At 41.7% G+C, this 16,371-nt stretch overlaps 1 protein-coding gene across 1 annotated transcript; it reads left to right on the plus strand.

Moving 5' to 3' along the window:
* Nucleotides 1-4,732: 4,732 nt before the first annotated feature.
* LOC149303877 (zinc-binding protein A33-like) lies at nt 4,733-15,088 on the plus strand. Its single transcript, XM_089480925.1, has 6 exons — nt 4,733-5,167; nt 8,250-8,345; nt 9,607-9,843; nt 11,730-11,752; nt 12,907-13,031; nt 14,324-15,088. Exons 1-6 carry the CDS (start codon nt 4,733-4,735, stop codon nt 14,872-14,874), a joined length of 1,467 nt encoding a protein of 488 aa, XP_089337051.1. The 3' UTR covers nt 14,875-15,088.
* The last annotated feature ends 1,283 nt before the right edge of the window (nt 15,089-16,371 follow it).

Here is a 16,371-nt window from a genome sequence, read left to right on the forward strand (position 1 = left end):
TGTAAGGGAGTGTCTCTTCACAGCACTGGCTAGATCTAGTGATTGAAGAAGAAGGTAGAGAAACGGAAGAAACTCAACTCTCTAGGAATGGAAGACAACCTCTCATTGATATAAGGCTGCCTTCCACCACATGGCGGGCTTCAGGATATGTTTGGATGGCAACTCTCATTATCCCCAGCCCCCAGGCTTGGGATGATGGCACTTGTAATCTAAACACACCCTGTAGGTCACCAAGTTGGGCAAACTAGGGATAAGACCTTATGTGGCAAACATGTGGCCCTCCAGATGTTGCTGATGTCCATTTCCCAGCAAACTTAACCAACAGTTCCAGTGAGGAGGAACACTGGGAGTTACAGTGCAACAACACGTGGGGGAGGGTTTCCACATGATTCCTACCACTACTACTATTGAGGTGTGGAATCTTCTCTTCCACTCTGCTCTTTTCATGAATCTGAAATGGATCCTTTAATCACCTTCTAACCCTTGTCCCAGCTAGAAATTTACCAACATTTTTATTTTTCCCCCTCACAAAGCAAGAGAGGAAAAGTGAACAAGGATAAAATCTGAAAACTTTAGATAAATCCACATTTCTTTGCAAATCCATCTTTACAAAAGCCATATATTTTCTAAGTTTCACTCTCAGACAAAATTATATGATTTACTTGTATAAAACCCTCTACAGTATTCTCCTTAATGTTCTGATAGGTATGGGATACATGTGCGCTTTCCTCAAAAGTGAAGTCGGATCACATGTTTTTTGGCAGCACTTCTGGCTACTTTATAGTTTAAAATCTGAGACTGTGTTGAATAGAGAGGATACTTCTACCAGTACTTTGTGTCTCTGCTTTCCTTCCTGTATTTGTTCTCTCAAATCCTTTCAAGAGAAGCTTAAATAATAAAGAGTGGATTCATCCCAAAAGCAATAGAAAAATCAGCATCAGATGAACAAATTTCCTGTCATTTGTTAGTGACTCACCATGTCCCAACAGAGGAATGCTTGGGCACAAGGCATGCAAACCCATTTGATAATCTTTGAGTCAATATGCTTTTGGAGTGCTCCACTTCATAGATGACTGCATTTCATCATGAAGTCTCTGTTTGTTCACAGACAATTGCCCAACTGCAGCCCAGGTGTGCCAGAATTGCACAACTGATGCAATGGATACATAAATTGGGAAGGGTGGTTTCCCTCCCAAGGTGAAGCACAGAGAGCTGGAGTTACTTGCACTGCCCCAATATATGACATTTCCTATTGCCCCTGCAAGAAAGGCTGAGAAGTTCAATAACACCCCAAATGCACAAAATACATGTTGCAAGCTTTTGACGCTCCACTGGCTCCTTCATCAGGCAAAAGTATTTAAAAATTGTGCAATTTTGTTGTCTCAAAAAAGATATCACTGTTTTGTGGATTTTGGATGTTACTGCACCTTGCTATATGGCCAGCACAGCTACCCCTGGATAGGCTTTTTGGGGTTAGGGGTAAAAAATTCCTGGGGTCCAAATCTTTGCAGTGCCAAAGCCTCTGTGGGCCTTGCTTGTGAACAGTGTTAATTTTAATAAATACATTAACATTCCTTTCACTTTAATCATCTTCAGATTAATTTGTCATCCTACTTGTTCCACTTTCTCTTTCTTCCCTCCACTTTCCCCCTTTGTCTTTGGGCTTACTTCTGTTACTGCAAACTGTGTTCAAGGTGCAAAAATAGTTTGCACTAAGTTAACTTGGCAAGATAGGGAGAAAGGAGGTGGAATCTTGCTCTTTTTGGTAGGCTAAGGCAAAAGCAAACTGTTGCAGCCTTTCCTAGCTTGTCTGTTCTTGCTCAGTAGTAACGTTTGCCATCGTCACCACACTCTGATGCCGCTGGGCCATAGGTGTCCCAGTTTCCATTGATGAAATGTTGGAAGGGTATGATAAGGCTAGCATACATAGTTGGCCCTGCAGCATGGGAGGCCAAGAATGGCACTGAGTCAGGGAGAAGCCCACACGACGGGAGGACCTCTTGCATCACTTCCTATGTCACTGAATCATCTCTTAAACCAACACTGTTTGTGCCTAGAGGGGTCAGGAGGAACGAAACCTTCATAAAACTGCAATACCAGCAAGGCTGAATAATGAACTTATTCACAAGAGAGAGACGGAGCATGTGACATTTACTTCACTAACGACGGATATTCCTCTCTAAAGTGAGGCATGACTAATCGTTTAAAATAATAAAAAAATAAAAGCAGAACATCTTTATTGCTTGTTCGAAAATGATCTTTCCTTTTCCTCGCTTCTTCTGAATGTGCTTCTGCATTCCCTTTCCTTGGTTTTTGTGAACACGCTTCTGCCAACATTCTGCAAATGCTTCTAGAATGTTTTTGTTTATGGAAGTTCTTCCTTGTTCAGTGTTTTCCTTTTGGGGTAGGAAATAATAGAATGAAAAGCACTGAACAGGGTAATCATATTGTTTTCTACTTGGTATCGTCTGGGTGATGTTGGACTACAAGTCCCAATATCCTTCACAGCACATTGGTTGGGGGTTATGTGAGGGCCATGGGTTTCTCACCCATTTTCAAAACTACCAGCAAGGAGTGAATTTTAAAATAAATTTTTTAAAGCTCAGTTTTAGAATTTACAATGCTTTGAATTCAAACATTGAATAGGTTCTTTTTTTAAAAAAAATTGACTTAAGGTTTTTTTATATGCTCCCTATGAGATCTGAGAAGTGCAGGATCAGTTTCACAATGTTCAGTTTCCTTTTAGAGGACTGAGCATTGAATGGAATGATTTTGCAATATCTGTATTATTTGCAAATAAATATGTCAGCATGGTGTAGTGGTTTGAGTGTTGGACTAGGACTCAAATCCCCATTCGGCCATGGATACCCACTGGGTGACCCTGGGCAAGTCACACTTTCTTGACCAAAGACAAACTCCCTCTGAATAAATCTCACCAAGAAAACCCTATAATAGGATCTTCGGGTCGAACAACACCAATGTAAGCAAAGAAGAGTGGAAAACAAAGAATACTCCTACTATATATGAGGCAGCAAAACTGGTGATCATTTATTAAATTCCCAAGATAATGTCGTGGTTCAAAGTCAAAGCTTTGAAAAGTTGTTCTGGACTCGGTGTTTATGTACCCTCAAATTGCCTGTTGACTTATGACAACCCCATGAATTTCATAGGGTTTTCTCAGGCAAGGAATACTCAGGTGCGTTGGCCAGTTCCTTCCTCTGAAATATAGCCTGCTATTTGTTGGTGGTCTCCATCCAAGTACTAACCAGGGTTGACCCTGCTTAGATTCCAAGATCAGATGGGATCTGGCTACTTTAGGGTATTTAGGCCTTTGTAGTTGTGTGCCTAAGTTATGGTGATCCCAATGCGATCCTATTACTGGGTGGGTTTGAGAAATGCCTCACTTTATAGGTACAGCAATTCCTCTTTCAAATAGGTGGCTAGGTCTCCTATGCTGTTTTTTTAAAAAAACAACGACTACAACAACAACCCCATAGTCTAGACTCCAACAGACCTAATTTGGTGGGGACAGTTCTAATTAATCCTGTTTAGTCCCACATTTTCAGCTGGTTTAAAAACATCCCAGTTTCTCTCTCCTCCTTCCACCTTTTCCTTTTGTTCTGAGCTTACTCCAATTACTGCAAACTGAGTTCCAAGTGCAAAAATAGTTAGCATTCAACTGACTCTGTGTGGGGAAGGAGAAAGAGGAGAGGAAGGGGCAAAATCTTCCCCTTCCCATTAAGTTCAGGCAAAAGCAATCTGCTAAAACCTTTCCTAGCATGCATGTTTTTCCTCACCAATAACGTTTGCCATTTTGACCACGCTCTGATGTTCCTTGGTTATGTGTGACTCAGTTTTCATCTGTGACATGTTGGAGGGTATGCAAATCTGTTTTTCAAAACCCATTCCCCCTATTTTTCTACTGTTTGCATTTTGAGCAGTCTGTTTAGCTCCTGGAGAACCACAGTTACCCACCCCTGATTTAGAAATTCTGGGCAGCTGGGATGTGTCAGGGATTACTTCTGCATTCCTTGATAGGCCTGGATGAGGCATGGGGCGTTCCTAAGGGAGGATGGGTGGGGTTTCAAAAAAGAAAAGGGAGATTTCAGAGAGACAATGAATCAGAGGCAGAGAGGTCTCAGGTAATGCCATTCTGGTTGGATACCCCTTTAAAAACATCTGTTGTTTGAAGAATTCTCCTGAAACCGTGTTGAGACTTGTATCACCTGAGAAGGACCAGTCAGAAGAAAGCAAAGGCAAGAAGCTTGGACTGAAAGAGAGAAGAAGAAACACAAAGAAAACACTGCAGGAAAGAGTGAGTGAGGAATCCTACAAAAGAGGAGTATTTTATTCAAACAGTATATATATATGTATTTCAAAAGATAAACCTGTGAACAGGCAAAGCAAAACAAAGGAGCAAAGAAGTCAAAGCTAAGGTAGAAGAAAGAGGCAGGGCAGTAGGACAAGGGAAATATTTCAAGACACCTTTTGATTTATTTTTCTAGAGAGACAAATACGGATAATTAAAAGATACATAGAAAAAGGAGAGATAAAAATTGGAAAGATTAGATAGTGAAGAAGAAGAAGTGGTAGAGGTTTTTGAATACATTCAGAGTAAATAATTGAAAATTAGGAAGAGAAGAGAAATACAGTTAGGTAACATTCAAATTTAGAGAGAAGCCTCGAAGCTGTTTGTGACCCTTGCCTGGCTGTGCCCTGCCGTGTCACCTCCATGGCGGTCCCAACAGGAGTGGAGCATTTTGCAGAAGACCTGCGTTGTTCTATTTGCCTGGAGCTCTTTCTGGATCCTGTTATGCTAGAATGCGGCCACAATTACTGCCAAGCTTGCATCTCACGTTTCTGGGCAGTGATACCTGTCAATGGTGGGGAGGACGTGCCACATCCCACCTGCCCAGAGTGCCGGCATGAGATCCCAGGGGGCAAATTCACGGCCAACCGGGTACTGGGACAGCTGGCGCGGAAGGCTATGGACTCCCTCTCAGCTCATGCCAGTGATGAGGATACCGAAATTGAGCAGAACATTGATGAAGAGTTGCAGGGGGACAGACTCTTTTGCACTGATGATGGCTGCCTGGCATGGTCAATGCAACTGGATCACTGGGGCCATCAGTGTCTCCCTCTGGAGGAGGCTGTGGAGCACTATAAGGTAAGTAAGAGTTGATGTGATGCTCCGAATTGGGTGGCCAATGAAACAGAGCTCAGGGTGAGTAAGTGGCATCACTATACTATTAGATCTTGGAGTAAACCCGTTAAATTGATGGATGATCGATTCAGAACAAGACAAAAGGAATGTTGTAGGGAATGTCTCACAAATGCATGGCATTCACTACTCCATAATGTGAAGGCCACATGCCTTTGAAAACTATTAAAAGTGGGATTGGATGACTTCACAGAGGATAAGACTATCCAGGATTAGAAAAAGCCTCAGCCCAAGAAGTAGCAGTGGGTAGTGTAGCATAAGGAGGCTCAATGAACCCTTACTGGGCTTCATTCCAAACTTTAAAGGAGTTATCCATGATGCTGAACCTGCATGTGGGCTAGAGCTCTACATCTTGGACTAATGCCTTTAAAGTTTAAAACAAAACCCAAAGCAGATTCATTGCACGCTCTGATATGGAAGTCACTGGATACTGCTGAGCTCAAGATGTGCCTTAGGTGAAGGGTAAGATGGCATTCCCTCCTCAAACCATGTCTAGAAGCTGATTGGGCTGCCAGTTGACTTGTACCCATTGAATGTCAGCAATAGAATATAATGTCTTTCATGAAATTAGGGGTAGCAGCCTACAGTAAGGGACTCATGACGGCATGCGTGTCATACTGCTCTCTCCTCCACCAGAAAGGAAGAGGTGGGGAATTATGTAGGGGCCACCAGGGATCTGAGTACCCAGCTTGTTGGGGGCAATTGACTTACAGATTGCAAACCGCGTAGCAATAGCAAGTATAATTCTATACCGTGTAGTAATGCACTTAACACTCCCTAAGCAGAGAGTGCTGACTTCACGATGACGTGGGATAAAAATGTAAATGCTAATGCTTGCTATTGCTGCTGCTGTTCCCTTCATCTGTTGCCACAGGAATGTGTCTTGCTCTGCCAACTGGTGATCCTGGTCCAGGATACCTCCACTGTCAGAGGTAGCATGAGATGTGGAACTGCAGAAAGTCTTCTTCCAAAACCAGGAATCATATTGTCTTTGTATCCACCTGTGGGCATCCACAAAGTATTGGGTGGCCAGTGTAGGAAACCAGATACTGGGCTAGTTGGTGTGATCCGAGAAGGCTGCTCTTACTTTCTTATGGGGGGAAACTGTCTTTGGTTAGTGCTGTTTGGAGTAGCTTAATGCGCCACCAGAGGGTGCCATGCCACTGTGTAATACACACTTGTTATGGATGAGAGGGACCCATTTGAGTCAATACAATCAGCACCCTGTTGCCCTGAAAGCTCAAAGTGAATTATGCCACTCTTTTGTTCAGTGTGAGCTGCTGGGCCACATATCATTGGGACAGTGAATCTGCTCTGGGTTTTAGTGTGAACCTCTGTCAGCCACTGAAAACATTCTTGTGCCATCAGGGATGGGATGGGTTTGTAATGATGTGCTGTGTTATGTTATGGTTTGTATTGTCTTTTAATGAAGTTTAATGTTTAAACTTTATAAATGGTTTAATTGCTTTTAAAATAACGTTTATATCGATACTTTTATAGAAGGTTTTGTATAGTTTTAAATCTGCACTGTTCTAAAATAAGCCATAAACCTCCTTGGGTCCCATTATTGAGAGAAAGGCCAGAAACAAACAAACAAACAAACAAACAAACAAACAATTTTATTGTTCAGAATAATATTGTAGCACACTCCTATTTGGACTATATCCCTACAGACTATATAGGGGTAATTATATGTTTCAGTGGTCCTCTGTTCAAAAAACAAATGGAAAGTCTATTTTAAATTCTGTCATGTTGGAAAGAGATCTAGCCTTTTGTCCTTTATGAACTAGCTTCATACATGAAGGAAGTAGCTTTCTTTTAAAGAGTGGACACCAAAGAGAGGTCCTGAAGCAACAAATCTCCCTTGTTCGGTCCAAAGTGGTGCAGTCCTAGCTGAGCTAGACCACACAGCTAATCCAAATGTGTGTGGCTTCTTACTTTTGTAGACTTTGAAAGGCGAGGCTGCTCACACATGTCTGACTATTATTCCTGCGTTAGCAGAAGTGCCAATTGCATTAGTCAGGGGATCGCTTTTATAACCCTAGACAAGGGATCCTTGCTGGGTGTGGACTTAGTGTCACACCCTCTGTCATCTCAAATATCTCGGTTTCACTGTCACCTCTTCTGGCCTCTGTGCCCTGGGATGGCTGCATATTACTCCTCACTGCGGGATCCTAGTTTAAAAGTATAAATACAAAGAAAAGGGAGAAAACAGTAAATACAGTCAGCCCTCCATATCCACAGATTCTTTATCCATGGATTCAAACATCCATGGCTTGAAAATATTTTTTAAAAAAATATAAATTCCAAAAAACAAACCTTGATTTTGTCATTTTATATAAGGGACACTATTTCACTACATCATTATATTGAATGGGACTTGAGCATTCAAGGATTCTGCAACCAAACCCCTGTGGATACCAAGGTCCCAATGTAGAAAGAAGAAGAAAAGGGGAGGGGAAACAGTGTTATTTAGGATGTAATCATGATCTTGGCATATGCATTAATACAAGCTGACCACAAGTCCAAAAATACATTTCTTGAAATTAATATCTGCAAAATTTGTATTCTTGTGGCAAAGGGATGGTGAATTCATTCTGGGTTCTAGTCCCAACTTTAAAAGGGTTATCCAAGATGCTGGATTCCATCCTCCAAGTAGGTTCAGCTGTATTGTATCCTCCAAGTAGATTTGGAGAGTTCTTGCAAAGTTCAGACAAAAATTCAGAGCAGATTCAGTTTCCCACTGGGATGGGAGTCATCAACTATCACTGACAGGAATCCAGTGGTTTGTGGAAAATTTAGATGTCAAGTCCAGCTGAAAAGCTGCCTCTATTCTATTGGCTGATGATGTATGTATGTAAGTAAGTGGGGTCTGATTTTCTAAAACTGCTCTCAGTGCCAAACTTCCTCTTATCTCCATCCTCCACAAGACCTTTTATTGTTTTTGATGTTGGATGTCTCTAAATGCTCTATAACTGCAAATGAAAAATACTTATTTTTAACTTTCAGTGTCTCTCTTTCTGTCCAGGAGATTTTAACAGCTTCTCAAGCATCACTGGAATCCAGAGCCCAGGCAGCAAAACTTTTGCAAGAGCAGAGTGCCCAGAGAGTTCCAGATATCACAGTGAGTTTCTTTTCAATGTTTGTTCTCCTTGCTTGGAACCACACCACTTACATTTTGAAAGAAAGCAACACAATGGATACCTGTGGCATTTGGGGATATGGTGCATGGCTTCTAGCTTCATACAAAATTGCCTCTTACTTGCAATAGCTGGTCTGCAAAATACAGTTCATTGCAAAGTGTCAGCTTTCTCCAGCTGTTTGGATTGGCTCTCACACCTTGTGCACAGTGCATGCCATGTAGTGCATAGAAGGTGCACTTGTTACTGCTAAAATTGTGCACAAATACTGTGAGGGGAAATGTATTCATCTTTGGCCTCAGGACAGTGGTCCTTGAACAAAAAAACTGCAAAGGAAGAATGGAAAGAGAAACAGCTGGATTGGAATATATCCACAAACATAAATCTATCAACTGTTTGCTGGCCCATTACACATGTTATAACATTGGTTAAATATCCCGGCCTCACAAAGACACTCTTAACCAGTTTATTATATCTCCTTAGTTCCCAGTCTGCACACACCACATTCCAAAATTTGTTGTTGCTGTTGTTGTGTGCTTTCACGTCATTTCAAACTTATGGTGACCCTAAGGCGATGGATGCTGTCATGGGGTTTTCTTGGCAAGTCTCTTCAGAGGGGATTTGCCACTGCCATCCTCAGAGGCTGAGAGAGTGTGACTTGCCCAAGGTCACCCAGTGAGCTTACATGGCTGAGCCAGGATTCAACCCTGGTCTCTAGAGTCATAGTCCACTCAAATCACTACACCATGTTCCCCTCCCCCCTGCCGCATTCATATTCACCCACTGTGGGCTTAAACAACATTTTTTTCTCTTGACTTTGTCCCTCAACAACCATAGTTAAAGCTGAACCTGTTACCTCATCACAGGTTTTGCATTTCTATGGCTGTTCATACACTCTGACTAGAAAGATCCTTCCTGGGTACCAGTTCAATGGTACCAGTTCAATCCATGCATCTGAGAAGGTACACATGGTCTACGAACCTTGTGTTACAACTTTTTTCACACTGTTAGTCTCCAAGATTGTTTTGCATACATAAATAAATGTCTGTATATCAGGAGAAAAATGCATGGGAAATATACACCTTTTCATATGGACTTTTAAAAAATAAGTTTGCCAACAGAAAGAACTTTATGATAGAAAGAACTGACTCCTACTCTTGCTTTTAAGGATACTGAGGCTCCCAAATCAGGGATGGTACACATTCACATATCCTTCTTGACTCTCGGTTGTCTTTTCTTTCATAGGCCCAACGACTCCGACTGGAACGGCACCTCTCAGCCCAGTTCACTGAGCTTCACCAATGGCTTCAGGAAAAGGAGGCGGCTATGAGGAGAGCAATTCAGCATGCGAAAGAGCTCCTTCTGAGCCAACTGGAGAGGAACCAGCGCAATGGGCAAGAGCAAATTGGTATGGCAGAGGAACAAATGGCAAAAATCCAAGCTCGGCTTGAGGAGCAGCAAGATCCTGAAATTTTCCTGAAGGTTAGTGCATCTCTCAGCAAATGTATGGAAGCTTGTGCTGGATCTCTAGGATCTTGTGAAACAGGGCTGGTTCTATCGTTGGGCTGGGTGGGGCAGCTGCCTCAGGTGAAAAATGCTGAAAAACAGGGAAAAGAGTAAATTATTTGTTCTGCATGTCAGGCTGCTGCCACATTGCAGAATTAATGCAGTTTGACACTGCTTTAACTGTTGTAGCTCCATCCTATGGAATCCTGTGGTTTGTACAGTGGACCCTTGTTATACGCTGGGGTTTGGTTCCAAGATCCCTTGTGTATAACAAAATCTGTGGATGCTCGAGTCCCATTAAATATAATGACATAGCAAAATGGTGTCCCTTATAAAAAATGGAAAATCAAGGTTTGATATTTGAAATTTATACTTTTTTTTTAACATTTTCAAACCGTGGATGCTTGAATCCGTGTATAAAAAAATCCGTGTATAAGAAGGGCCGACTAATTTGTTGTGGCATTAGAGTTCTCTAACAGAGAAGGCTAAATATCTCATGGAATGACAAATACTGGAATTTCCTAGCATTGCACCATGGCAGTTAAAGCAGTGTCAAACTGTATTAATTCTGCAGTGTAGATGCAGCCATATTGAGCCCCTCCAGACAAGAAAAACAAATCTTTGAAGGTCCCAGGTTTCTCATTTGGCTATCCTGACTACACTTTCTTCATTCTGAAGTATTTCTAGCATTATCAAAGACTTTTCATTCCTGCTTCTCGGGTCATTTTGAATTAACCCAGTATTTTCCAAAATGAAATGTATCTCATCTTGGTAGATGGTTTGTTTTATTCTGGAACTAGCAAAAATAGCAGCTGTCAGTAAAACACATCTATTGTTTCCACTAAAAGAAAATAGTTCTAATGCTTTAACTAGTTACATATTGCTAAAATACTTTAGCATTTTGGCTACAACTCCAGGATAGTAATAATGAAGACTCAATAGAAATTTCTGGAATGTTGCCTGAGTCACGTAATCAGAGGGAGGAGGAAGAGGAAGAATACAAGGAGGGAAACCCAGGATATTTTAAGAAAGAATTTAGATGCAAACCAGGGAATATGAAGATAAAATCAAAACAAAATAAAAAGAACTGGAAAGTCTTCATACTTCCAGAGACTTCCCCCCTTTCTGGATAAGTAAAGAGCTACACTTTCCTGTATTTACAAAATGTATGCTGACTGCAGAATTTGCAATGTCTTGGGACTACTCAGGACTACTAAAGTAATTTTCAACAGCCAGTTTGATTGGCTTTTGTACATAAGGTAGAAAAACATCTTGTACATGTAGATCTTATTCCTCACTTTAGGCAGAAAAATAACTTGGGCCAGATATGCAGTGATTTTTCAGAAAGATGGCATGCAGCATCTTCATAAAATCTGTCCCAGGACATTGCAAATTCTGCAATCAGCATACATTTTGTAAATCTGGACTAGACAGACTTTAGAATTGTATGACCAAACCCTAAGAGGCACCAGCTTGAAGTCTGGTGCAAAACAGACACATAAAAGAATTCTTAATTCAGAAATTGGATCTGGATTGCTCCATATGTTTTGGACTACCTCTTCTGCCTACATGATTAGTGGTCAGGACTCCTCAAATTTGGAATCCAAAATATCTGGAGGTCACCAGGCTGGGGCAAGATGGGATTAAATATTGAAACTCTGTGCAGCACAGATGAAATTTTCTCCTGGTTACTGCAAGCTTTCTGCATTTCAGTAGTATAATGTAGGTGAGGACAAAGGTGAGTAGGATGGAGAAATTTTTATTGTTCTTCTGTTAAATACAGAGAATCAGAAGTCCTTGATGATCTGATAGTATCCTTACAATATCTGCCCCTGCCTAATTCCTGCTATCTCTTTCCACAGGACATAAAAGTCTTCACAGAGAGGTAAGTAGACCTTTGAAATACTGAAACTCTTTTTTTTTCAATCCTGTTTTCCCCATTATGTGTTTACTTGGAAAAACATTTGAAGCTGGGACCACTTTTCATTTTGGCTGAAGAGCCATTTCATGAAATCAAGAAGCATTATAGGGATCTGGGAAGATTGAAACTCTCTGAAACTATGAACTAAGAGAGACAGGTATGGGAGTTGGACTTAAAAAATAAAATAAAACCAGAACACAATGATGCATAGGATGAAACATGCAGAACCTTCCTCAACCCAAGGTTTAACATCTCCCAGTCCCTACCAGATTTCTCCCTTTCTCTTCTTTTTGCCTGAGATTGGAAGATTGCTAGAAAGCAACCTCAGCAAGGTGAAAATGTTCAAGTGTTATCAAATGTGCATACCCTCCAACTGATCTAGCAGGGACAGTCACAGTTAACCCTCCGTTGTCCCACTTTTGTAGCTGCTTTTAAATATCCTAGTTTCTCTCTACTCCCAAAGAAGGAGTAACAGAATAACATATAGGCAGAAACTGATAACCAGCTAATTTTATCTCCATTGCCCCCTAGTTGGTCTCAAGTTATGTGTGCAAGCATGGCTGAGCTTTCTGTGGAGAAAGGTTAGCAATGGGGATGAACTACATAGGGAAAGTTCTATGATGCTTACCCTCACAACCTTTCCTTAATGTTAAAACTCAACCTTTTAAACAGTAGTTCCCAAACTTTTGTCCTCAAGGTGTTTTGAAATTCAACTCCCAGAAGCCCCAGCCACCTTGACCAACAGCCATGAATTCTGGGAGCTGAGGTCCAAAACACCTGGAGGACCAAAGTTTGGGAACCACTGTAATATTTTCAGTCTACTTGCTCTATCCATATATTATTAACCACAAACGTCTCTCGAGCAGGAGTGAGGAATTTGTGGACCCCCAGATCTTGTTTAACTACAGGTCCCATCATACCTCATCATTTGCCAGTCTGGCTGAAGCTGATAGGAGTTGTACTCTATCAACATCCAGAAGTGGGAGCAAGGACCCTAACTCTGTTTTTGAGGCTGGAGGGAATGACTCTCCCAGATGTGGCCACCAGATGGAGATAAAGAACATCCCTATAAAACTCTTGCTTGCCATGATGATTCTATGATTTATTTATTTCTGCAGGTATTGTTTCAGTGAGAAAAATTGGCCTACCTTCCCTGTGGTTTCCTGTGGTTTCAACTTGGGCCAGTTCAAGGGCCCAGTTCAGTACATGGTGTGGAGAGATATGCTGCCGGCTCTGAGACCCTGTAAGTATATCAGAGGAATGGTTGAAATTAATTGACATTATTAGAAGAGATATGAACACAGAGAACAGCTGGAATTCAGCATGAAACTTGCATGTTCATAAGTGGACATATGTGTATGGAAAATACAACTGAGTAGTTTTGCAATGCATTCACCTAGGGGCTGCTGTGATGTTTCAATGTACAGGTGTCCGTTGTGCAATGGTAGCCAGTTGAGTGATTGATGCCCCATGCCCCATGTACAATGGATGCTGATATGTGTCTAGACACTGACTAGAAAATGCTGGAGTGCAACAGGAATGCTCAGTGTGCTTTAGAAATGCCCGATGCACATCATAGGTGCCCAGTGTGCATCACAAGTGCTTAGCGAGCATGAGATATGTCCAATGTGAATGAAAAAATACACATTGGAAGTGCCTGATACCAGGGGCATCAATAAAGGGGTGGGGGAAGGTCAGGCCACACCAGGTAAAACCAACCTGAAGGGCAACAAGCCAGCTCCAGGCACAGAAGAAGAGGTGCAGAGGCAAAGGAGTGAGGTGAGGCTGTATTGGGTTGGCGAAAGTGGTGACGATGCAAGAGGAGGCCAAGGGAGTGGGGGGATCTTCTCCTCTCATGGAAGAATAAGGAAAGCACCCCCCTCTCTTGCATCATCATCACCACTGTCATTGATCCAGCAAAGGAGGTGACGTGAGGTGTGCCTATGTCTGACAACATCAAGGGAGACAAAATTGACTGTCTCTTATCAGAAGGCTCATCTGGGAGAAGGGCGTAGGGTTTGAGTCTGACATATCACATCCACTAGTGACTACAGGCAACTCAGAAGAAACAGCCATCCATCAGAAAGCTGCCAAGTCCCATCTGACACCAACCCATACATCTCATTGCTAGAGTCTCTTGTAAAGAACCTGGGAAATGGTAGTATGTGTGTTTTTGTGCAGAATGACTTGTCTCAGCATAGTACCACAGCACCAAGAGTGGCTCTGATGCCAATGAGGCATTGAATCTACTCTGAGCTTTAGCACAAACTTAATATTTAATGGAGATTTATTTCAGGGCTAGAGCTCAGTGCCTTGGCTAACTTCTTTAAAGTTCACCCTGAAAACACAGAGCAGATCCACAGTCAGTCGATATCAGAGCCACTCACTTCCCCTGTTGGGGATGGGATGAATTAAATTTTAAAACTTATTTGGAGTAGGGTTGCTTATTTGGTGTAGATGTATTGGGGTGGGGTGAGAGGATACTGACAAAGTTGGCATATATCCAATGGCCTTGTCTTGCTCTTACCTCAACAGCTCCTTCCCTTATAACCTTGGATCCTACTACCAACCACCCCAACCTTGTGCTTTCCAAAGATCTTGACACTGTACGTCTGGAGGACAACCCTGAGGAGGAGGTCCCTGATGGGCCAGAGAGATTCAGCAAGTCTGTGTGTGTTCTGGGTGCCCAGGGGTTCACTTCAGGGCGCCATTACTGGGAAGTAGAAGTGGGAGATAAAACAAGCTGGGACATTGGAGTGGCCAAGGAGTCAGTCAACAGGAAGGAAGCCAAAGTGACGGTCAAGCCCAGCAATGGATTCTGGGCCATCTGGTTGCGGAATGGCAGTGAATACAAGGCCCTAGATTCTCCATCCAAGCAGCTATCTCCCAAGGTCAAGCCCCAGAAAGTGGGAGTCTACTTGGATTATGAAGGGGGACAGGTCTCCTTCTATGATGCTGACACCATGGACCACATCTTTACTTTCTTAGACATTTTCACAGAACGTCTCTACCCCATGTTCAGCCCAGGCGTCAACAAAGATGGACTCAATGGTGAACCCTTGCGTCTACTGCCTCCTTGGGTGTAGCAGAAGCTTTGCATAACCCAACCTTGAGTTTATTTCATTGGGAACAGTCTAGGAAGTGCTTGATTTGTGGCACATTTTTGGAGTAAAGTGGCTCTAGAAGTCCCTTTCTTAGAAAGGCTTAACTGAGTCCTTCCTTGTCATTCCATCAATAAGCGAATATTTTTGTCCAACTGGCTTTTCTGAACTGATTGTTTATTGGATTGGACTTTTAAAAACGTGCTGTACTGTTTTAAGTCTTTCCTTTTTAACAGATACCTTACAAACTATTTTTAATTCTACAGATATCATAATTGTATATTAACAATATAACTTTTGTATTTTTTTAAACCCAGTTTTGTTTTTATCTCTGTCTGTTTCTATTTTATAAACTGCTTTGGATCAAGGCAGTTGGTTATACATAAATAAAGAAAAAAATTGCAGCCGAAGAAGAGGAAGAAGAAGGATGAGGATCTGATGGCACCTGGGTGGGAGGCCATTTTGCAAGAAAGACAAGAGTAGACAATATATTAACAACTTGTATTTGGCAGAAACAACCTGCATTTTTTTTGGAGTTTGGGTTATATGGTGATATGGCTTTGGGACCAGGACTTGAGATCAGTATCAGCTGCTATTTGCCTATGTGGTCTTCCCAACATATCACTATGTAAATAAAATAGTTTGGGCCTCTACATTTTGCTAGAGCCTCTCTCTAAATATGGATTAGTCATTGTTGTTAACTGCTGTCAAGTTGACTTTGATTTAAGGTGACCCTATGAGTGGGAGACCTCCAAGTCACTTTGTCTTCAACAGTCCTGCTCAGGTCTTGCAGACTCAAGGCAGCTGTGGCTTTTTTGACTGACTCCATCCATCTGTGATGTAGTCTTCCTCGTTTCCTACCTTCTATTTTACCAAGTATTATTGTCTTTTTCTAGTGACTCATATCTTCTCATTACTCACTTACACTCTTGTATTTAGTATCCCAGTATTTAGTATTCCATGGAGCATTCAGTCCTTTAAGGCCCAGCTACAGTCTGACTTGGTACAGTATAGAAATATGGGCCTAAATCCAATGGAAAGAATAGATACATTGAATCAATTCCATGTAAATGGGATTTACCGAAATGTTGACTTACCATTGAGCTGTTGATTCAATTAGCCTATTCTAGTTGGGACTTGCAGTTGGATTTAGGTCAAGGTGACCACTAGGGTTGGGCCATGGGCATTGAATTTCTTATGCATGGAATTCACATTGATTTTTTTTAAATCATTGAAATACATTAAAAATCACTCAAATTTTTTTATACATGGATCCTGTGGAAGTTCTAGCACTGGATTTGAATGGCATAATTACTGTGAATATTTCTTCTTAGGGCCTTAGAGATGGAAGTTTATTATCAGAGGAATTGGAGATGGCGCCACTATCTTCATTATACTTAACAATGCCCTTAGAGACTTGTTTGCAAAGTCTTGGATGAATTTTTCTCTTCTTTCATATCAGTGATTTCTGGGATGTAGTCC

This window comes from Sceloporus occidentalis, unplaced genomic scaffold (genome assembly GCF_023333645.1).
Source record: "Sceloporus occidentalis isolate IW3139 unplaced genomic scaffold, rSceOcc1.0.p SCAF_14, whole genome shotgun sequence".
Taxonomy (NCBI): Eukaryota; Metazoa; Chordata; class Lepidosauria; order Squamata; family Phrynosomatidae; genus Sceloporus; species Sceloporus occidentalis.